General features: G+C 46.9%; 1 protein-coding gene across 1 annotated transcript; it reads left to right on the forward strand.

The window, feature by feature from the left end:
• Window positions 1-12,178: 12,178 nt before the first annotated feature.
• LOC130489319 (carbonic anhydrase 4-like) lies at window positions 12,179-22,304 on the forward strand. Its single transcript, XM_056863016.1, has 8 exons — window positions 12,179-12,254; window positions 13,242-13,271; window positions 14,256-14,420; window positions 16,742-16,890; window positions 17,951-18,040; window positions 19,180-19,258; window positions 20,822-20,985; window positions 22,092-22,304. Exons 1-8 carry the CDS (start codon window positions 12,179-12,181, stop codon window positions 22,302-22,304), a joined length of 966 nt encoding a protein of 321 aa, XP_056718994.1.
• Window positions 22,305-22,447: the final 143 nt, after the last annotated feature.

Consider the following 22,447-nt stretch of genomic DNA (forward strand, 5'->3'; position numbering starts at 1 on the left):
CTAAAACTATTTACTTAGGGTTGCCAACCTCCAGGTACTAGCTGCAGATCTCCTGCTTTTACAACTGATCTCCAGCCGATAGAGATCAGTTCCCCTGGAGAAAATGGTCGCTTTAGCAATTGGACTATGGCATTGAAGTCCCTCCCCAAACCCCACCCTCCTCAGGCTCCACCCCAAAAATCTCCAGGTATTTCCCAACCTGGAGCTGGCAACCCTAACAGGGATACTGCAACACCCATGAGAGCTTCTCACCAATCAATTAAAGGTTCTGAAAGGGAAAGGCATGATAGGCATACTGTTGTGTTTGTTTTTATAATCATTTTCCTGTTTTCCTTTGAAGGATACCGAAATCAACGAACATCCTTTAATGCAATGTTTGTAAATCACAAACAATGTGTGTTAAATGCCATCAAATCACTCCCAAGTTTCCGCGACCCTATCAATTAAAGACCTCCAAAACGGCCCTATTGCTAACAGCCTTGTTCAGGATTTGCAAACTGACTGCTGTGGCTTCCCTGATCGAATCAAGTATTTCATTGCTTGCCTCGGTTGGTTACATTCCACGTTTCCAGTTGTGTATGTCATTATTATTGTATCACAAATAACCATGTTTTAGTGAACAACATAAGCAAAAGGGGCGCGGAGAAATGTACAAAAAATAAATTCCTCCTTTCACAACTTTATAATTTAATTTATACATTGGTAGTAACAGAGGAGTTTTAAGGATTTTTAGGATTTTGCTTCATTGGCCCACACAAAATCAGCCCCTTATTCTTCCAACAATTCACAGCAAAATATAGGAATGTACTTTCATAAGTATGTTACAAGTTTTATAAGTAATTTCCATAGCATATAGGCCAGGTGCCCCCTTTGGTCCAGGGTTACCAACTCCAAGTGGAGAAATTCATGGAGATTTGGGGGTAGAGCCTGGGGGGGGATAAATCGGGACGGAAATCAATGCAGTCGGGAAAACACTTCTTAATCAAAGGTGGAGGCTTCAGAAGATTAAGCGCATTAATGAATCTACTGAAGCCTGCAGGCCTGGTCACAGTCTGCCATAAGGGGCTGTGGTGTCAGTTAAGGATGCTGGAAATGAAGGGTGACGGGAAATTTAAAATTCACCCACAAGGGCATCACATGAACACATGAAGCTGCCTTCTACTGAATCAGATCCTCGGTCCATCAAAGACAGTATTGTCTACTCAAACCGGCTGCGGCTCTCCAGGGTCTCGGGCGGAGGTCTTTCACATTACCTACTTGCCTGGTCCCTTGAACTGGAGATTCCAGAGATTGAACCTGGGACCTTCTGCATGCCAAGCAGATGCTCTACCATTGCGCCACAGCCCCTCCCTCATCGTCTGCTTGAGGGCAGCTCCTTAGAAGCCGTTGCTTTTTCAGAGACCAACTAGGCTATCTCCTGGAGATATGGTCTCAGCTGGAGGTACAGGCATCACTCATTTACCTTCTCTATGACAGACAGTAAACAGACAGCTGATGACAATATAAACTTTAAAACCTCACTACAACATGTATTAAATTGAGCGCAGATATATTAGGGAAGGGAGTGTGACAAAACTCAAGAATGACGAAACACAAAACATTTTCTAGAAACGTGCCTGTCTGTCAAGTAGGGTTGCCAGCTTGGGGTTGGCAAATAGCTAAAGATTTTGCGGGTGGAGCCTGAGGAGGGTGGGTTTTGGGGAGGGGAAGTATCAGCCAAACATATAATGTGGGACCATCCTGCTTCCCATCCTTTAACTTCTGTGGACTGGTTTGGATAAACTTAGAGGCTGTGGCAGTGAAAGAGCCGGATCCTGCCCCCCAGGTATGCTAGTTCACCACCTGGGCCCACCACTGGATGTAATCTTTGCCTAAGAGCTGTGTCTGCATAGGTCTCATCATGAATATACCCCAAATCCAGGAAATGCCAGTTTGACACAGACCGAGGTGCATTCGATTTCATGTCTCTCCTCTCCCCCACCCATAGGCCCAGGGCAAGGACAACATGATCCTACTTCCTCACCAACACCTCGGGTGTCTCACGGCCAGCTCTGGCATGGACACTGTTTGCACCTCAAGGCCAAAACCAATTCAGAAGGCAGAAAGACGTTATGTCAGCTAGCGGCGGTGGCTGAGTAAGATGTTCTCAGAGGGTGCTTCTAATCTCATCATTCATGCAGATCGGCAGCTACCTGGATTTTGTTTCCTCATCAGATGAAGTTCAGGCCGGGCAAGAGGGAGGGTGACTAAACGGATTTCCACCTCCAAGTTGCCACATACGAAGGCAATACTTTCTGTTGCTTCTCTCTCTCTTTCTGCCTCAGGGCTCTTTGGCTGACTTGCTAAAAAAGAAAACAAAAATCATAACCGGGTTGAGATAACTGGGAAACAACCTTGGTTTCCCTATTCCCTTGCAGGATTTCTTCCTGGATCCTGAATGCCATGAGTGCAGGCTTCCCTTTGCCCACTAGGCAGCACTCCTGTGATAGCAGTTTCCGTAAGATCCTGCTGCTGACACCGTCATTCAGTTACCCCCATGTCTGGGCATTAGAGGGACCTGGCAACCCCACTGCTAACCTCCAGGTAGAACTTGGAGATCTCCCAGAATTACACCTGATCTCCTGACTACAATGATCAGCTTCCCTGGAGAAAATGGCAGCTTTGGAGGGTGGACTCTCTGGCTTTATACCCCACTGAAATCCCTCCCCTAACCCTGCCCTCCTCAGGCTGCCTCTCCAAATCTCCAGGCATTTCCCAACCTGCAGTTTTTAAAAAGAGATGCTGGGGGCTGAACAGGGGATTTTCTGCAAGCGAAGCGGAGGCTCTGCCACAAAGCCACGGCCACTCCCACAGACAAGGGAGCAGGTGATGCGAAAGGCCTCTGCCAGAGACCCTGGAGAGCTGCTGCCGGCCCGAGTAGACAATGCTGACCTTGATGGACTCAGTATACGGCAGCAGCATGTTCATGCGCATGTCTGACCTAGTTTCTCTGCTTCCAAGACTGGAACAATCAGAACGGTTAGATACACTAATGTTATATTTCTTAATCTCGTGGGGTGGGCATGAATGGGCCAACATGAAATACATTAACAAAACAAACTGGTAGGTGCCGTGGCGCAAGACTGCGTGGAAGTCACACCCTGTGACCCAGAAACCTTTCTTCTACTCTGAGATGGACAGTTCAGCAGAGGTTTATTCAACTGTCACTTTCCTGCTGACACCTTCATCTTTAGGGTTGCCACAGCGCCAGGTTGGGAAATACCTGGAGGTTTTTGGGGCAGAGCCTGAGAAGGGCGGGGTTTGGGGAGGGGAGGGACTTCAATGCCATAGAGCCCAATTGCCAAAGTGGCAATTTTCTCCAGGTGAACTGATCTCTATCAGCTGGAGATCAGTTGCAATAGCAGGAGATCTCCAGCTACTGTCTGGAGGTTAGTCAAAATAACTTTATGTGCTACTATGTCTAACCTTATACATCAAAATTCTAAGTCAACTATAAGGTATATACAACACATAAATACAACAGTAAAAAAGACATACAATATACAACCAAGCACCCAAAGGTGATGTATAAGGTTAGACATAGTAGCACATAAAGTTATTTTGGCACTCTAAACTTGGTTTCGCTCCTGTACTGATTTCCTAATCTCCCTGATACAAGTACAGTGGTGTCTATTTCTCCCCCACTGTCTGGAGGTTGGCAACCCTATACTTTACCCACCCTAAGGACTGGAACTCTTTCAAACACGTGCCTCCTCTTTCTAGAGCACTGGTTCCCAACCAGGGGTCCGTGGACCCCAGGGGTCCGCGAGAACTAAATTAAGGTCCGCAAAACAAAGTTATAAACCCATAAAAAATTAATATTTTCAATTAAAAGTTCTATATTATAAATATATATATATATATTCAAATATTATTCTAAGCTTAATGTTTAACTAACAGTTATGATTAAAGTTTATTTTCAAATTCTCAGAATTTTTATTTTGAACCTTGGGGTCCCTGCACTGAACAAAAAAGTCCTAGTGGTCCCTGGTCAAAAAAAGGTTGGGAACCACTGTTCTAGAGAACCCGGGAGTCTGCGTTCATGTCCCATGTCAATTGTTGATGGCCTCACCCAATTGACTCGATGGCCTCACCCAAGTCTGAAAATACTGATTCATCTCCAAAGCTTCCTGGCTTCCCTTTCAGAGCAGTCCCGTCCTGTGCCCATTTGACCCCACCACCTCCCGCCAACCTCCAGCCTCCCTCCCTTGAAAGCTTCCTTCCCCTTTCCAGAGAAGTGGTTAAGAGTGTCAGACTAGCCTCTTGAAGAATCAGGTTTGAATCGCCACTCGTGCCACGGAAGCTCGCTGGCTGACCTTTGGGCCAGTCACACGGTCTCAGCCTAACCTACTTCACAGGGTTGTTGTGAAGATAAAATGGAGGAGAGGAGAATGATGCACGCTTCTTTGGGTCCCCCATTAAATAAACAAACAAATAATATTTCTTTTTACTCAGGCTTTTAACTGAGGGATTTTATCTTTTTTAGCTGTTTTGTGGTCTGCCTCTTTGGAGCTGTGGACTGGGACTCTGATCTGGAGAACTGGGGTTTGATTCCCCACTCCTCCTTATGAGTGGCAGACACTAATCTGGTGAACTGGATTTGTTTCCCTACTCCTCCACATGACGCCTGCTGGGTAGGGCTGCCAACCTCCAGGTAGTAGCTGGAGATCTCCTGCTATTACAACTGATCTCCAGCCACAGAGATCAGTTCCCCTGGAGAAAATGGCCGCTTTGGCAATTGGACTCTATGGCACTGAAGTCCCTCCCCTCTAAACCCCGCCTTCCTCAGGCTTCACCCCCAAAACTTCCCGCCAGTGGCCAAGAGGGACCTGGCAACCCTGCTGCTGGGTGACCTTGGGCTAGTCACAGCCCTCTTAGAGCTCTCTCAGCCCCACCTACCTCACAGGGCAGCTGTTGTGGGGAAGGGATTGTAAGCCGTTACGATTCTCCCTTAAGTGGTAGAGAAAGTCAGCATATAATAACCAACTCTTCTTCTCTAATCTGAGGGGGACTGTTTTATTAATATCATTTTAGGTTGCTCGGTGTTTGTCTTATATTTTTTATGCCCTGGCTTGTTTAGTCCTGGATCCATAACAGACCCTCGCGTATGCAACCTGTTTGCAGATCTCTCGACACTGACAGAAAAGAGAACAAAGGAGTCCAGCGTTCTGCAATCAAAGTTTGTTTGTCCGGTTTAGTTGTTTTATCACCTTCAGCTACTGTATGGAAAACACCTTAGTCGCGGAAGACTGACATCACTGGCTACTGTAACTGGATCTGCACGTTCTCAGAGTTCTTCAGAGCTGGGCAAACTGTGGCATAACAGGTCACAGAGGATGGAATTACTGGAAGGAATCCAACGCTTTTCATTTTAACTGATTTTTTTTTTTTGGAAACTCGAGCATGCAATCCTCCCCATGAAGGCAGCACATCTTCTGACGTTGACACACCAGATCTTGTAAATGCCGTCAGAAACTCTGTGTTGTTTGCCGTCCGTGTTGGTGCATTATGTGAGCTGGAGCCCGACTTCCCTGGCTACCTCACTGTGTTTCGGGGAGTCACGGCTATATGATAGGCTTCAAGTAGGGTTGCCAACCTCCGGGTACTAGCTGGAGATCTCCCGCTATTACAACTGACCTCCAGCCAATAGAGATCCGTTCACCTGGGGGAAATGGCTGCTTTGGCAATTGGACTCTATGGCATTGAAGCCCCTCCCCAAACCCAGCCCTCCTCAGGCTCCGCCCCAAAAACCTCCCGCTGGTGGCAAAGTGGGACCTGGAAGCCCTAGCTTCAAGTGTTTTCCAACAACTTGACATGGAAACATATATTTCAATTTACATATATTTCAATTTTGCGGATAACAGTTTAGGGTTCCCAAACCGTTTGGGGTTTCCAAAGCTTTCTCCAGAAGCATCTTGAATAGAGTTGCTAGCTCTGGGTTGGGAAATACCTGGAGATTTTTGGGGTGGAGCCTGAGAAGAGCAGGGTTCGGCGAGGGGAGGGACTTCAATGCCATAGAGTCCAACTGCCAAAGCAGCCATTTTCTCCAGGGGATCTCTGTCGCCTGGAGCAAAACGACGTTATATTCCTTTACATCGTCTTCTCACCAAGCTTGGACCGGAAGGATGCAGCGTTATTGAGAAGAGCCACATTCTAACCGGTGATGATGTCTGAAGCAAGGTTGGGACCAAACCAGCAGCAAGAAGAGCAGGGCCTCTTCGGTTTCTTGAAGATTTTGGTGAGACTGACAGCCTGTCACAGGAAGAAACAGGTATCTCATCCCAATCCAGAAATGCTGACGTGGACACATTTGATGTTTTATTTCATATATACAAATGGTCAAATCCCTGGATGCGCTCCCACCTGCTTCAAACTCCATCAGAGAATATATTCAATTAGTATTTCTAGTCATCATAGGGTCACTTACACTCCGCTTTCCTAACCACCAGTGCTGAATCCTATGAACAACCTCTGGGAGGAGGTGGACGGGAGTTCGATACCAGCAAAGCGTGTCAGACCTATACCAGAGGAACTACTAACGTCGTGTGGCTGCAAAACTCACGGAGGAACTATTTCGCCTCACACTGCGTTTGTCTTTTCAAATATGGAATGCAATTCAGCATATATGTAATGATGAGGAAGTAAGCTGATTTAATGGCACACTGAAGGAGGTCTGCTGGAATATCTAGATTACCGTATGTGCTTGGCTTATAACCCACTTGAGAAGCGACAACTACGCTCATGTGAAGAATCGATTGGAGCGTGTGAATTTTTGGGAAGCTATCCAGATACGGACTTTTAATTGTAACAGATTGGCTTCAGGAAGAAGTACTTTGTGGGATTTATTTGCTTATTGCAATATTGGATTCTGTTCCAGATATTTGTATTTCTGATGAGATAGAGATAATGAAATGAAATTTATATATAGTAACATTTGTGGGTTCCTATACTGATTTTGTATACAATATCCTTAGGTATAGAGGTGTATTTTTTTGTATTGTGTAAAGCTCACAGATCACATGCAGTTGGGTACAAGAAGGCTGGGCCGCTTCGTTCTCTTTTCTGCAAGTGTCAAAAGAACCGTAAAAATGTTGCGTAGCAAATTACTTTTCGTATTAGGACTGTAACTTTTGTTTAAGAATATGAGTTTAGCCAAAAAGTAAGCATTATAAATATCACACTGACAAAACAAGCGCTCTAATATTTTGTATACTGTCATTTAAGGCAGCAGAATAAAGAATTTTCTGTACTCTTAGGAGTTTAACACCTTAGCGAATCTCCTGCTACATTTTGTCCGAGTATTACTGGAAAAGACCACCAGGCCCCAAACTTCATTTCATGTCTGTGTTCCACAAGTAGGGTTACCAGGTCCCTCTTCACCATCGGTTTTGGGGGTGGAGCCTGTGGAGGGCGGGGTTTGGGGAGGGGAGGGACTTCAATGCCATAGAGTCCAATTGCCAAAGCGGCCGTTTTCTCCAGGTGATCTCTATTGGCTGGAGATCAGTTGTAATAGCAGGAGATCTCCAGCTACAACCTAGAGGTTAGAGATAAAAAATATACCTGTGCTGTAACTAGTAGAAACTAAGGGAATTGGCAGCACCTGGGCTCAAATTCATGTAGTGTTAAAGAACACTATTGAGATATTCACAAAGGTATTTAGTGACTGAGATTTATCAGCATATATGTACATAATTCAATGTGGACTGAGCTGTATCAGCCGTGTGTATATATTTTGTGTTTCATTTTTGATGTGGCAGGAATCACAGCATCATGTTCATTGCCTTTGAATGACTGCTTCTGAATGTTTGTTTAATTAAATATTCTTCTGTTTCTTTATATTTCATACCTTTGTGAATATCTCAATAGTGTTCTTTAACACTACACGAATCTGAGCCCAGGTGCTGCCAATTCCCTTAGTAACAACCTAGAGGCTGGCAACCCTATCCACAAGGGGACAACAGCATGCAGTGTTTGGGTGCCGGGGATGCAATATTCCTCAAATGCCACCCCACCTGAGGGGGAGGGGAGGGCAGATTTTGGGATGCCAGTATTTTATGGCTTCTCCCGCTTTATTTTTTTAATTGATTTTTTTATAATTAAACATAACAAAAAATAAACTAGACAACAACAAAACAATGATAACAATATAAAAAAATAAAAAAATTATAAAAACTAAAATCATAATACAAAAACAACATTAAAATACATTTAATTATTTTAATGCTTCTCCCGCTTTAAAGCGTGTCAGCACTTTGATCTGCTGATCTGAGATAATAATTCTGTGAAACGCGTCACCGGCTGTCCTCTGCAGATCAAAGCCACTGTTCAAAGACACAGAAGAACCGAGGCTTGGTGGGGGTTGTGGGTTTTTGTGGTGTCAGTTGGCAACTCACTGTGGGTTTGGAACCAGGCTCCTCTGGGTTGTTGTTGTTTTTAGGGGTTTGGGGGGGGGCATGAGGGATGAAGTTTTCAAATTTGCCCCATGAGACAAAAGAAGCCGGACGCGGATAAGCCAAAAAGGGAAACTGTTGCCAACTTACCACCCCCACAGGGCTCCTGTGCCTTTAACAGCTGTATTGCAAGCAGAAATTTAGCAGGCAAAACTCCCCCCCCCCAAAAACGCTGCAGAGACATTTTAGGAAAATCTGGATTTCATCTTGCCTTCCAAAAAAAACACAGCAGCCCTTTCAAGAGCTGGGAGAAGAAGCAAAGGTGCTTGGGCCCTCTATAGGGTTGCCAACCTCCAGGTACCAGCTGGAGATCTGCTGATCAGTGACTGTATCAATAAATTATACTTGTGTAGTAGTAGCTGGAGATCTCCCGCTTTTACAACTGATCTCATAGAATCATAGAGTTGGAAGGGACCACCAGGGTCATCTAGTCCAACCCCCTGCACAATGCAGGAAATTCACACTACCTCCCCCACGCACACCCAGTGCCCAGAAGATGGCCAAGATGCCCTCCTTCTCATGAACTGCCTAATCGGCTAATCTCCAGCCGACAGAGATCAGTTCACCTGGACAAAATGGCCACTTTGGTGGTTGGACTCTACGGCCTTGAAGTCCCTCCCCTCCCCAAACCCCGCCCTCCTCAGGCTCCACCCCCAAACCTCCCACTGGTGGCGAAGAGGGATCTGGCAACTCTAGCTCTCTAGGAAAGAGTGGGGTTCCAGTTAAAAACCCCAAAGGCAGCCAACTGAAAGCCCACTCTGACAGAGAAGTGCAGAGGGGTTACAACCTCACGACTCTGAAGCAGTGCAACTTAATGGTTAGAGCATCAGGCCTTAATGGTTAGAGCATCTCAGCAGAAGCTGAGAACATCTGACAGCTGGGAGTGTCTCCGGGGAAACCTAAACGTGATCTTTCCCATGTTCAAAGGCTGAGAGTCATTTCCTAATTGTGAAACCGTTTGCTCACGTCTCTTGTTCATCGACTCCCTGCGAGGACTGGCACCAGCCCCGTGGGTTTTCTCCGAGAGCTGGCCCTTTCTCGTCTTCCTTCCCTCCTCCTTTTCCTTGCCAGCCTCTGTCTTCTTCTCCTTCTCCCCTCCTCCCTTGTAATCTACCTTCTCTTTCTTGGTAATTCCACCCGCCCCAGCAGCTAGACTGGGCGGTGACCTTGGTGCCTATACGTGTATATAAGACGCCAAGATGCTTTGAAGCCCTCATCCTGTGTCACCTTGTCCTGCAGGACAGAGAGAGACACGCACACCTGACAGGTGAGCCACCTTGGGGCCAGGGGAGGAGGGATCAGAGGGACTGGCTGGTTGGCAGGATTGGAGGTGACCCCTTTTGCCTCTAGGGGGCACCCAGGGTGAGAAGAAGGTGGGGGGGGGCTGAAGGGGTGCCCAGAAAGGTCAATTTTGTTCTAGCTGTTCATTTCTCGTCACCCTGCTGGTGTGAAAAGCCCTGCCTCCCAATCCCAGGGGAGTAGGCAGGGTGCAATGTGGATATTTTCAGGGATTTCCAAATGCATTTTGCACGTGCTCAGGGGCACGCTGCTCTTCACTAAGAACATGGCTGGATTAGTTAGAGGATAGCTAGTCCAAGGGTTGGCCAGTGGCTTTTGGGCGCTCCTATACAAGACATGGCCGATTGTCTCCGGTTGTCTGCCCCACCTCATTTGGTGTTCAGAGGTAAGCTGCCTCGGACCATGGAGGTTCTGCAGAGCTATCGCAGCTGACATCCACTGACCGGCTTCTCCTCCACTAATTGGCCTAATCAATTTTTAAAGCCATCTAAACTAGTGGCCATCATTCCATCTAGTGGCATTGAGTTCCATAAGTTAATTATGCATTGCCCATGCGTCATGTGTCCTAGGACGTTAAACAGGGGCTTTAGGGCTGTGTTCTGGCTTCTGTTCAGGTCTCTTTGGATGATTCGTCTTTTCTACATATAAAAAAATTCTGTGTAGGAGGGATGTTGGATATTTCCTCCCACACACACACTTTTGTATGCACCCTATGTGTGTAGATATAGTGGAAGTGAGGGGTACACAATCATGGAATGTGAGGATCTACACACAACTTAAATTTGGATGCCAGCAATCACAAAAAAAATTGGAACAGCCAGATTCGAGTCCAGCAGCACCTTGGAAACCTACAAGACATTTGGGGAATAAGCTTGTGCGAGTCAAAGAACTCCCTTTGTCATAAAAACTGGAGCCTCCAAAACTGCTTTTAACATGCTTAGAACTTTCTCGGCACAGTGTTAATGTTTCCTGCTCTCTCTCTTTCGCGCACACAACCACACATAGAGCCAACTTAATTCTACGAACGGTTGTGTTGGATATATTTTAAATTCTGCTTCTCAGCTGCAAAATTGGCTGCAAAAGCAGCTTATGGGAATCGAAAGGCAGCATGAAGGACAGTTAATCCAAATGTTCCTTGGGGAGGGGGGGTTCTCTGCTGGTTGTTCTCTCCCCCTCCCCATGGCCACATGGAAGGAGGCAGGAGGGAAATCTCATCTAGCTCCAAGCAGGATGGAAGGGCGCCAGAAGAAATTGCCTTCCACTGAGTCAGACCTCTGGTCCGTTGGGTCCCGTATAACTGATTGGTAGCAGCTCTTCGGGGTCTTAGTCTGCCTTCCTTGCCACATCTGGCTTTTAGCAGGAGATGTCATGGATCAAACCCAGGACCTCTGACACTCACAGTCTGTGCCTATCTGCTGAGCTGTAGCCTTTCCCCAAAGGCACAGCCTGCCTGCCTCCAGGCACCAATTTCAGGCAGGAAGGAAAGCGTTACTGGCAGCTGCCCCACAGGTGTAGCGCACCATCCCCCCTTCCCTGACGCTCCCCAAACTTGCCAAGGCCTGAACCACTTCAGCAAGCCTTACAAGACCTGTCTATCCGGGGCGGCTTTTGGCAGTGACGCTTAAGCTTTTAATTAGCTGTGAGGTTTCAGCGTTATGTTTTATTTCATTTTCATGCGAGTGCGTGTTGGCGTTTCATTTTGCACGTATGACACCACAGCGGATTATAACTCACCACGATACAACCCCACCCGTCTTGGTTCAGTGCAGCCAAAATTTTGTATAAACGTTAGATTGGGTTTCCCCCCCACACTTCAAAAACATTTCTAGACCTTATGGTCACTGGAGAAGGGGGGGACATCTCTATCTCTTTAAAATTTTATCTTTATGGACATATAACAAGAGTACCCAGCTTGCTGGGGGTAAAGTGTAGACAACTGGGGAAGGCACTGGCAAACCACCCCGTAAACATAGTCTGCCTTGTAATAATAATAAATAAATTTTATTTGTGGCTAATATGCCGGATAAAACAGGTAAAACAGAAAGTGACCATACAGAGTAGATGTTTACAACAAAGGCCAACAAAATTAGGAATCTGCCTAGTAAACGTCAGGATGTGACGTCACCCCATGGGTCAGGAATGACCCGGTGCTTGCATAGGGGGCTACCTTTACCTTTTAAGTTAGATGTTACAGAAGACTTGAGATGTGGTACATATTTGTACAATATTTGTAACATGTCGGACTATGGCAGAGTTGCAGAAAGGGCACCCTCTCCTCTCCACCTCCACTACACAGGCAATGGTGAAGTCTAGCATACACACCGCTCGTTCAAGATGTGTGTCATTTACCACCTTTTCCTGCTCCTTTCTCCCTGGCAGCACTGCGTACCATGGCTCTTACAAGGGTACAAGGAATCTTCACCTTGGTTCTTCTGCTTCCAGGAGCATGCTACGCCGCTGTGGGAGGTAACGCTACTGTGCGCATGCATACCTGCCCCCTACTCCCACACCTGCCTAGTACAGGGGTCAGCAACCTTTTATAAGAGCAAGCCTACACCTGGATTCAGAGCAAGAGATCACCCAAGAGCTAGTATAAGAAAGCCCGTTTATGCAAAAATATACTTAGAACATAAGAACATAAGAAAGACAATGCTGGATCAGACCAAGGCCCATCAAGTCCAGCAGTCTGTTCCAGGTGCCTCCAGGTGCCTCCAGGTGCCTCCAGGTGCCTCCAGGAAGCCCCCAAACAAGACGACTGCAGCAGCATTATCCTGCCTGTGTTCCACAGTACCTCATATATTTGGCATGCTCCTCTGGTCTTGGAGAGAATAGGTCTGCATCATGACTAGTATCCATTTTTACTAGTAACCATGAATACCCCTCTCCTCCATGAACATGTCTACTTCAAGATTTCGTTGTTGTTTTTTAAACAGCATTATTTGGTTCTGCATTGAGCTGCGTTCAGCTCTAGACCTTTGGTTGCAGATCCCTGACCTACTCCTATTTATCTTGTCCGTTTTTGTGTCACCCACCCTCAAAGAAGCTTAGAGCACTGTCCGTGGTTCTGCTTTCCTCATTTTGTCCTTACAATAACAACCCTGTAAGGCCGGGAAGGCTGAGAGAGTGAGTGATTGGCCCGAGGTCATCCAGCAAGCCTCATGACAAGAGGGGAGGGATCCTAGTTCGATTGCTTTTCTAGGGTTGCCAACTCCGGGTTTGGAAATTCCTGGAGATTTGTTTGTGGAGGGCAGGCTTCAGGGAAGGGAGAGACCTCAGTGGGATATAATGCCATAGTGTTCACCCTCGAAAACAGCCATTTTCTCCAGGGGAACTGATCTGTATCGCCTGGAGATCAGTTGTAATGCCAAGAGATCTCCAGGCCCCACCTGGAAGATGGTAACCCTGAGGCTCTTTCCCTTAAACTCACACCATCTCTGCTTCTGTCCTCTGTAGGCTCCTGGTGCTACGTTGGAGAAATGTGTGGTAAGAAACTGCCGTTCTTCTCTTTAACCCCAGATTCTGAACAAGGCTTATTTTGAGATTCTCTGGCCAGAATTTATGTTCACACTGGAACGTGTGAACGTGTCTCTGAACAGGAGCAGAGAGCATTTCTGTCCCTGCTTAGTAACTGTGCCTACCCACATGTACTAGGTTCTAGTGGGAGGGCAACATACCAGCGGTGTATGACTTTTTGAACGGTTAGACTCTAACCGTTACAGTCACTGGGGTTATCTGTATATTTCCCCCTCCTGCTGCAAATGGCAGCTTCCCAAGGGCCATTTCATTAGGGGCAAAATGAGACGTGAGGAAAGGTTAAGTCCCCCCTTCCCCGGAGTTGCAGCAAAGTTTGCCAACTCCAGGTTGAGAAATTCCATGAGATTTGGGGTAGAGCTTGAGGAAGGCGGGTTTCAGAAGGAGAGGGACCTCAGCGGAGCACAACGCTAAAGAGTCCAGCCTTCAAGGTAGCCATTTTCTCCAGGAGAACTGATCTCCATCATCTGGAGAGCAGTTGTAATTCTGGGAGTTCTTCAGGTCCCACCTGGAGGTTGGCACTGCTAGCTGCAGCCCCAGTCCCTTTTGCAAAGTCTTTCATCCTTTTTTAAAATTATTATTATTAAAGGGAGTTCCCAACTACAGAACTCCCAAAGTTAGTTTGTCCTTCAGAGATTCTCTTTAGAAACTAAACCAGTGCACCAAATCTCATTCCCATGCCTAGGGTTACCAGGTCCCTCTTCACCACCGGCGGGACGTTTTGGGGGCGGGGCCTGAGGAGGGCGTGGTTTGGGGAGGGGAGGGACTTCAATGCCATAGAGTCCAATGGCCAAAGCGGCCATTTCCTCCAGGTGAACTGATCTCTATCGGCTGGAGATCAGTTGGAATAGCAGGAGATCTCCAGCTATTACCTTGAGGTTGGCAACCCTACCCACGCCGACTCCTCCCTTTGTGTTTTTGTTTATTTCCCACCAGGACCGCCAACATGGGTGTCCCTTGGTCATTGTGCCGGTAAAAGACAGTCTCCCATAGACATCGTCACTGCTAATGTCAGCTTCAACTCCACCTTGGGCCCTGTGATCCTTTCTGGCTATGGCGACCACAAAAAGCTACGGGACATGTCGAACACTGGGATAACAGGTGACTAGTTCTTTTTTCTTTTTACAAACCGTTTGGGCCCTAGCCCATAAGGTACCAGGGAAAAAAATTGGAATGCAGGAATTACCTGGAAGGAGGTGATGCTCCAAGCCTTCTGCGTATCTCTCAAGCTCTTTGTATGTCCTCCATTCCTTATTGTTGCATCAAATTTCCTGTTGAAGGGTGTGTTCCTTCCCTTTCCCATGTAGTTTGTAAAAGTGTGTCACATAAAGTGTTTCCCCATCTTCTGAGAACTCAACTGAAATTAGAAACACATTTCACCGAAATTTTACACCTGAAAAGGGTTTTCTTTCAGAATAAGAATTCATGCCCTCTGAGCACACATGTTGTGTTTATGCTGCCTGAGACGCACCTTCTGATTGCAAGGCGGCAACCCTGAGCAGCAACTCATGTAGAGATGCAACAGGCCATTTATGCATAGGTACTTTGCTTCGCGTTCTCTGCTGGACTGCTTTGGAGTTATGCATTATTTTTCCGACCAGAAATCACTTCACTCCCACCTCACGCTTTCCCCAGGGTTTCAGGATACTGTCTTGCCACGAATTTAAAGTCTGCTCCGAGCCCAAATCTCTGCAAATCGAAGCCATTTCTGTGCATAGCTTTAACTTCAGGTTTCTCTCCTCACGCCCATTCTCGCTTGTCGCTCCCTCATCCCACCCCTCCCCTAGAAGCCATTTTGGTGAGTTTCAGCAGCGAGTGTTGTAAGAGCTCAGGGAACGGAGCTGGCTGTTAAATGAAAGAATCTCACTGCGGGGCTGCCGGGTGCTGGTGACGTATCTCAAAAAAATTCACTACAGCCAATTACAAAGCAGCGTTTTCAAGGCGAGGGACTTGGAAGCTCCACATTTTCGCTGGGGATGCATAATTGATCACAAGGTACTCCTGGCCTTTCTTCAGGGCAAAAAGCCCCCATGCATAGAGTTCTGAGAATTCGGATCAGAAAACTACATCTGCAGAGTGGCAAACCCAACGCAAACTTCCCCTGCATAAATGGCCTTTGAGAACAGTTTGTTCCGGTGCCTCTCTCTCACAGGCAATTAAATTGCACTTGATGCAGAGAGAGGGCAGCATTCAGTTAACCCGATCCCGACAGAGCCTAACTGGAAGCAAGCAAGGCCAGAACAGTAAACCATGCAGAGATGTAATGAGCAGCCTCCTCTGAGGGCTGGAAATTTGAGCTCCCAGGAGCCTTTGCTGATTTAATTGATATAGCTCTTGCATTAGTCTCACAATTTCCTTGTGGTCACAGCTTGGGAATTACTAATTTAGCCACTCATTCCTAGCAACTGTTTTGTTATGAGTAAGTCCCCTTGAAGCTAGTGGAACGGGGGCCAAATCAGCCCTGACACAACACAGCCATGATCAGGAATCAGTTCTTGTAGGTTATCCGGGCTGTGTGACCGTGGTCTTGGTATTTTCTTTCCTGACGTTTCACCAGCAGCTGTGGCAGGCATCTTCAGAGGAGTAACACTGAAGGACAGTGTCTCTCAGTGTCAAATGCTTGTGGGTTTTCATAAATGCTTGTGGGTTTTCATAAAATGAAGACACTGCCCCACAGGACTGCTTTGAAGGGGGAAAGGTTGCTGGGTACATATGCACAAGCAAGCATGAGTGTTGTACCTATCCTTTTCCTCAGTTACAACTTTGGGGCCATTTATGCAGGGTCGATTTCGATGCTCACTCAAAGCTCTTTTTAAAAATGTGACCTTCAAAAGGCTTATTCACGGTCCCGACGGAAAAGGAGAAATCCCACCACCACCCCACTCCACTCGCCTGCTCCTTTGTTCCTTCCATTAGCCAACCGCCGTTTGCATAGCTAACACGAGGCTGTCTTTTGCATGGTTCCTTTAGGGGATTCTTCGGTGTGGGGGCAGAGCAAACACAAAAGGTCGCGTTAAAGGGGATCTTAAGAAAAGTGAAGTAGGTATGCACCGGCTTCGCAGTCACTTCCTAAATGACGGTTCAGCATGCAAAACTAAAAAATAACGTGAGGGGCACTTTAGCCTGGAACGCACTGCTAACTACCAAGCATAAATGGCCTGGGACAGAATATTTATTTGCAAAATTTATATCCTGCCTTTCTGCCCTCACAAGGGACACCAAGGCAACTAACAATTCAAAACATACATGATAAAAACCACATTTTAAAACCATTAAAATCATTCCAACACACATCATTAAAACAGATTAAAAACAGAGTTAAAACACGTACAAAGGGGTTAAAACATCAATTAAAACATTGGCCAGGAAGGAAGGTCTCCTCATTCGTAGAAGCGTGTTCAGTTCTTTCTTTCTGCCTGCAGTTGATGTTGATCTGAAAGACGGACTTTTGCTCACCGGGAACGGCCTTCCAGGTACCTATATGGCCAAAACCATCCACCTCCATTGGGGAAATGGACCTGCGAATCCCGGATCCGAGCACTGTATCGATGGCAAACGCTACTCTATGGAGGTGAGGCTACAGTCCCCATCCAGGCCAGCTGGGGAGGCTGGATCCAGAGTTTGAGGAGGCTGCTATGCCTGTTAAGAGTTGCACAGGACGGGCAATTCCATCGCCTTCAACTCCAAGTCGCGGCAATGACAGGACGAACTACAAGTCATGACTGATATCTGAAGTCATCCTAAATTGAGCCAGGAAACAGGAAAAGCAGTGATAAAGAACAGTGTTCCTCTGAGCATGTGTAAAGTGCACTGCTTTTACCACTGAATAACCATAATGTAACCCTTATATAATGTAACCCTTAATGTAGCCAGTATGGTGTAGTGGTTAAGAGCGGTGGTTTGGAGCAGTGGACTCTGATCTGGAGAACCAAGTTTGATTCCCCACTCTTCCACATGAAGAAGAAGAAGAGTTGGTTTTTTATATGCCGACTTTCTCTACCACTTAAGGGAGACTCAAACTGGCTTGCTATCACCTTCCCCTCCCCACAACAGACACCCTGGGAGGTAGATGGAGCTGAGAGAATGTGACTTGCCCAAGGTCACCCAGCTGGCTTCATGTGTGCAGGAGTGGGGAAACAAATCCAGTTCACCAGATTAGCCTCCGCCGCTCATGTGGAGGAGTGGGGAATCAAACCCGGTGCTCCAGATCAGACTCCACCGCTCTTAACCACTACACCACGCTGAGCGGCAGACACTAATCTGGTGAACTGGGTTTGATTCCCCAGTCCTACACATAAAGTCAGCTGGGTGACCTTGGGCTACTCACACTCTCTCAGCCCCACCTACCTCACAGGGTGTCTGTTGTGGGGAGGGGAAGGGAAGGTGATTGTAAGCCAGTTTGATTCTTTCTTCAGTGGTAGAGAAAGTAGGCATATAAAAACCAATTCTTCTTCTTCGTCTTCCTTTTATTATTTTTGATCAGAATGTAGGGTATTCAAGCCAAAAGGTAACAGAGAGGGATATGAGAACAGAATGTCAGTAAGCAGCAGATTTAGTTCATGGCCATCTACATCTATCTGCTGAGAGGTTTGCTGAGGGATCCCAAATTAATCCTGTTTTTCTCCCTTCAGATGCACATCGTGCATACCAGAGACAACATGAGCCTCTCGGATGCCATGCAAGATCCACAAGGACTCGCTGTGCTGGGATTTTTTGTCCAGGTGAGAGGGATGTAATCTGGAGAACCGAGTTTGATTCCCCACTCCTCCACATGAAGCTTGCTGGGTAACCTTGGGCCAGTCACAGTTCTCTCAGAACTCTCTCAGCCGGCCTACCTCACAAGGCGCCTGTTGTGAGGGGGGGGGAAGGCGATTGTAAGCCGCTTTGAAACTCCTTAAAGGTAGAGCAAAGCGGGGTATAAAAACCAACTCTTCTTCTTCTTCTTCTTCTTAAACCAGATTTTAAAATAGCAAATGGAAGAGCTGAAGGAAACAAAAATTATTTACAGATAGGTTTTTCTACACAATACACGTCTTTTCTCAAGAAGCATTTATATTGTGAGGACAACACATTTCCTCCCACATTCCCAACTGCAGCATTCTGTCACTGGGGGGGGGGGGGAGTTAGTTTCAGATGCTTCCTTGAACAACAATTGCCTTTTGGTGCCCAGGAAAGGAGGAGAGAAAAATATATAGTTAATTAAAACTATAAACTAATGTTGGGGTACTAGGGCACCAAGATTCTTTGCTAGGGTTGCCAGGTCCCTCTTCGCCACCGGCGGGAGGTTTTCGGGGCAGAATTTGGGGAGGGGATGGACTTCAATGCCACAGGGGCCAATGGCCAAAGCAGCCACTTTCTCCAGGTGATCTGATCTCTATCGGCTGGAGATCTCGACAGGAGATCTTGGCCAACGCGAAAGCCAGTTACTAACAGCTCGCGTTGGTCGCTGAGAAAGGCTTTCTATAAGCCGAAACAGAAAGGCTACCAGACTTCTGTTTAAATGGAAATATAATCAACCATACCTCTTGAACCTTTTGAACCCACGGGATTCAATACAGTCAAAAGGACTTTGTACCTGCGACTTGATGGACTTTGAACTTACTTTGTCCTTTGCCTAATATATCTTGGTGTGAAAGTGAACCAGATATTAATTGTTGGCATCAGTGTATATGCAATTTCAATAACACTGCTATACTTATATAATTTTTGCAATTGTTGCTGTTGATTTATAATTGCTAACCACTGTACAGCACGCTAACTTTCGTTTGCTAAGTGCCTGGAGATTGGCAACCCTATTCTTTGCCCCCACGTTCTTTCCATGCCTCAGTTTACCCTTTCTCGTGTTTCCTCTCTACCACAGGCTTCTGACAGTGCCAAGGGCAAGACCGCTAAAGCATGGGAATCCTTTTCTAAGAACCTCCAACGAATCGCTAAAAAGGGTGAGTATGTGATGGGGAAAGTCAAGGAAGGACGGATTGTGGTTCTTTCCCCAGCTCTGAGGAAGGCAGCGGAGCTCATAGTAGATAACGCAATAAAGAATACTGTATTTGCTCCACTATGCGTTACCTATTTTAGCCATTTTGAAAGCGGTACCATTGTGTCGTGGCTTCTCCTGATGGATCCTGGGAATTGCCATTTTCACGAAAATGTTGGGATTTCTGTGTAGTGATTATTTTTTAAAATATTTTTATTGAAAATTTAAGCAATTACAAACACATACATACAGTCAAGACCTTCTTCCAGGAAGATCAGTAAATAATTATAAGTGAATCAGTAAATAATCAGAAAACTCTTGTTTAGAGCATAAAGTGGATTTCACTTAATGATGAACTACTCTAAATTACCGTACATATATCATATAAGCATCTTGCTCTTTAACTGTACCAATCTTCTAATTAACCAGATCTCTAAATTCTGAAATTATAGACAGTATCTAGTATTGCTGCACTTGGTTATACTTGGCATCCCTGCTTTGCCTCTACTAAGAATTGTTTCTCTACATTTTACTGCCTACTTTCCCCATTTATTTCTTATTCAATTATCTTCATCTAACCGCTACACACACTATACTTTGAGTACAGATATCTCGGTGTAGTGATGATTGCGAAGGGTGAGCCATGTTAGTCTATGGTAGCAAAATAAAAGGTCCGGCGGCATCTTAAGGACTAACGACATTTATTCCAAGGCCTTTTGTCAGTCAGAGCTCACCTCTTCAGATACATTGAAATAAGCGTTAAATCTTTAAGGTCCCTTGGATTTTATTTTTATTTTCTGTGCGGGTGCCAGAAACCTTTGGAGACCCTTAGGCCTTTTATGCAGGGACGTTTCCTCACTAGGGTTGCCAGGGCCCCTCTCTCCTCCAGCGGGAGGCTTTTGGGGCAGAGCTGAGAGATCGCGCATGCGGTTTACAACCGGAAGGGCAGCATCTCGAGGGGCCTTATACCACTCAAACTGGGAGTAAAAGGCCCCTTGCGATGTGTTTACACCCAGAAGTGCCGCATCACAAGGGGCCCTTTACCGCTCAAACTGGGAGTTTGAGTGGTATAAGGCCCCTCGAGATGCTGCACTTCCGGCTGTAAACCAGAAGTGAAGTGTCTAGGTGCACGTGTACGTTTACCTGCCGACCCTCAGCTGGTTGGCGGGCAGGGGGGTGGATTGGTGGGGGTTTGCCTGCCACCACCGGGCGCCTGGCAACCCTATTCCCTGCAGTCACCCCCACCGGCTGCTTCGGGGTTTCCTTTTGCTTATGCATGCCTTTTCTACCCGTCAGAGGTCGCCTCGCTCCCCCCGCGCATTTTGCCCGTGTTTTCCAGATGATGTTTTAGCTAGAAAGGCATGCTTTATCAAAAGGAAACTCCGAAGCAGTCGGCGGGGGTGACCGCAGGGAAACGTCCCTGCATAAAAGACCTTAGTTGGGAGCCATCGTCATTCAAAACTGTTTGAAGCAGGTTTAAATTTGGAACAGAGAGATCATTTGTTTTCCTCCACCTTCTTGCACTCAGGTTCGGATACGGACCTCCAAGGCGCCGTCTCTCTCCAGGACTTAATGGGTTCCACAAATCTTGCCCGCTATTACCGCTACAGCGGGTCCCTCACCACTCCCAACTGCGACGAGGTGGTAATCTGGTCTGTCTTTGCTGATCCCATTCTGGTGCCAACCAAAGTGGTGAGTGCAGCCGCCTTGGTTGGTGATGGGAGGAGGGATGCCGGAATATAGGGAGGAGGGCTTAGCTGGGTTAACGAAGAAAGCAGTTATATTTTGAGCCGGCCCCCGGCTCTTTAACGGAGCTTTGTTTGTATCAGTTAGCATCTTGTGTAAAATCCGGCTCCACCAGCTGACTTCTGTGTATCAAAACCCTCTTAGGCCATTTATGCATGGGGACTTGGACTCACATTCACCCCGTCGGACTCGTTCCTTGGAGTTCTGCATGAGTTTTCCGTCCATTAGAAATTACCTCGCTGCCAGCCCTCGCAATGTCCGGGTCTTCCCATTCCTCTGTTAACCCGAGTCTTCCCTCTCCCCTGAGCTCAGCCCGGCTGAAATCTTCGTGCAGAAGGCAAAGCAGGGGGAAAAAGAAGCTGGGTTTTTTTCACAGCCAATCACAAAGTAGTGTGTAAAGAGGCGGGGATTCAAATGCTCCCTGCTCCCTGGGAGCTCTTTCTGAGCAAAAGAAAGGCATTTTAAAACCGAGGTGTGGATTTCTCCCCCCCCCCTTTCAGATTGCTCCATTTTTTCTTTTGTTCTTAAAATGCTTTTTTATGCGGCAATTGGGGTTTTTTGGGGGGAGGAATCTTCTCTCACAGTGAGCACTGGAGACTGCTGGTGCAGAGATTCCCAACTGGAAAGTGTGGATCCAGCCAGCAGCAAACCTCAGGTAAAACTCCCATGCATAAATGACCTCAAAGGGGCAGAAGAAGAGCAAGCTTTTTGTTCTGGCCAAGTAGTGCCTCTTGCGGTCACTGGCCAGAGATCAAGGCTGTAAGATGGAGATTTGGCCAGGTGAGCTGAGACGCTGCTGCTAGTAGAGATAGAGCTGGAGAGTCTTTCATAAAGTCTTGAGAAAGAAGAGGTATGTTGGAGGGGTCAGGGCCCTTCCAACTGAATGCTGAAGCGTTCCATTTTGCATTTGGTCCCATTGGCTTGCACACAATTCTTCCTAAAAGGGTGCTCTGATATGCTGTCTGCTGCTACAGGGCAGCCAGTGCGGTCCCAAGCTGTGCCTCCTACTTAAAACCTGCCCTCTTTCTTCTCCCCTCCCCCAAAAAAAACAGGTGGCATTTTTCCCATTCAATATCCGTTCCACGGATTCTTCTGTGGGGCCTCACCTGGAGAACAACTTCCGCCCCACACAGCCGATCCACGATCGAATGGTGGAAGTGTCCTTCTTTGCGAAGCCTCGTTCGGCCGCCCCCCAAGCCTCCCAGACGACGGCACTCATCCTGCTGTTCCTTGGTGTCAGCGCTCTTGGGTTCTTACCTGTATAAAGGTTGTGGGCAGCCAGAACCCCATGGAGGAGAAGTCAGCATGATCTCGCCAGAGGGCAAAACTCAATCACAGCTCTTCCTATTTCCCCCCCAGAAACTCCAAATCTTCCTCCATCTACCTCTCAGCCAGCTCCCCAGTAGCA

Source organism: Euleptes europaea, chromosome 18 (genome assembly GCF_029931775.1).
Source record: "Euleptes europaea isolate rEulEur1 chromosome 18, rEulEur1.hap1, whole genome shotgun sequence".
NCBI lineage: Eukaryota > Metazoa > Chordata > Lepidosauria > Squamata > Sphaerodactylidae > Euleptes > Euleptes europaea.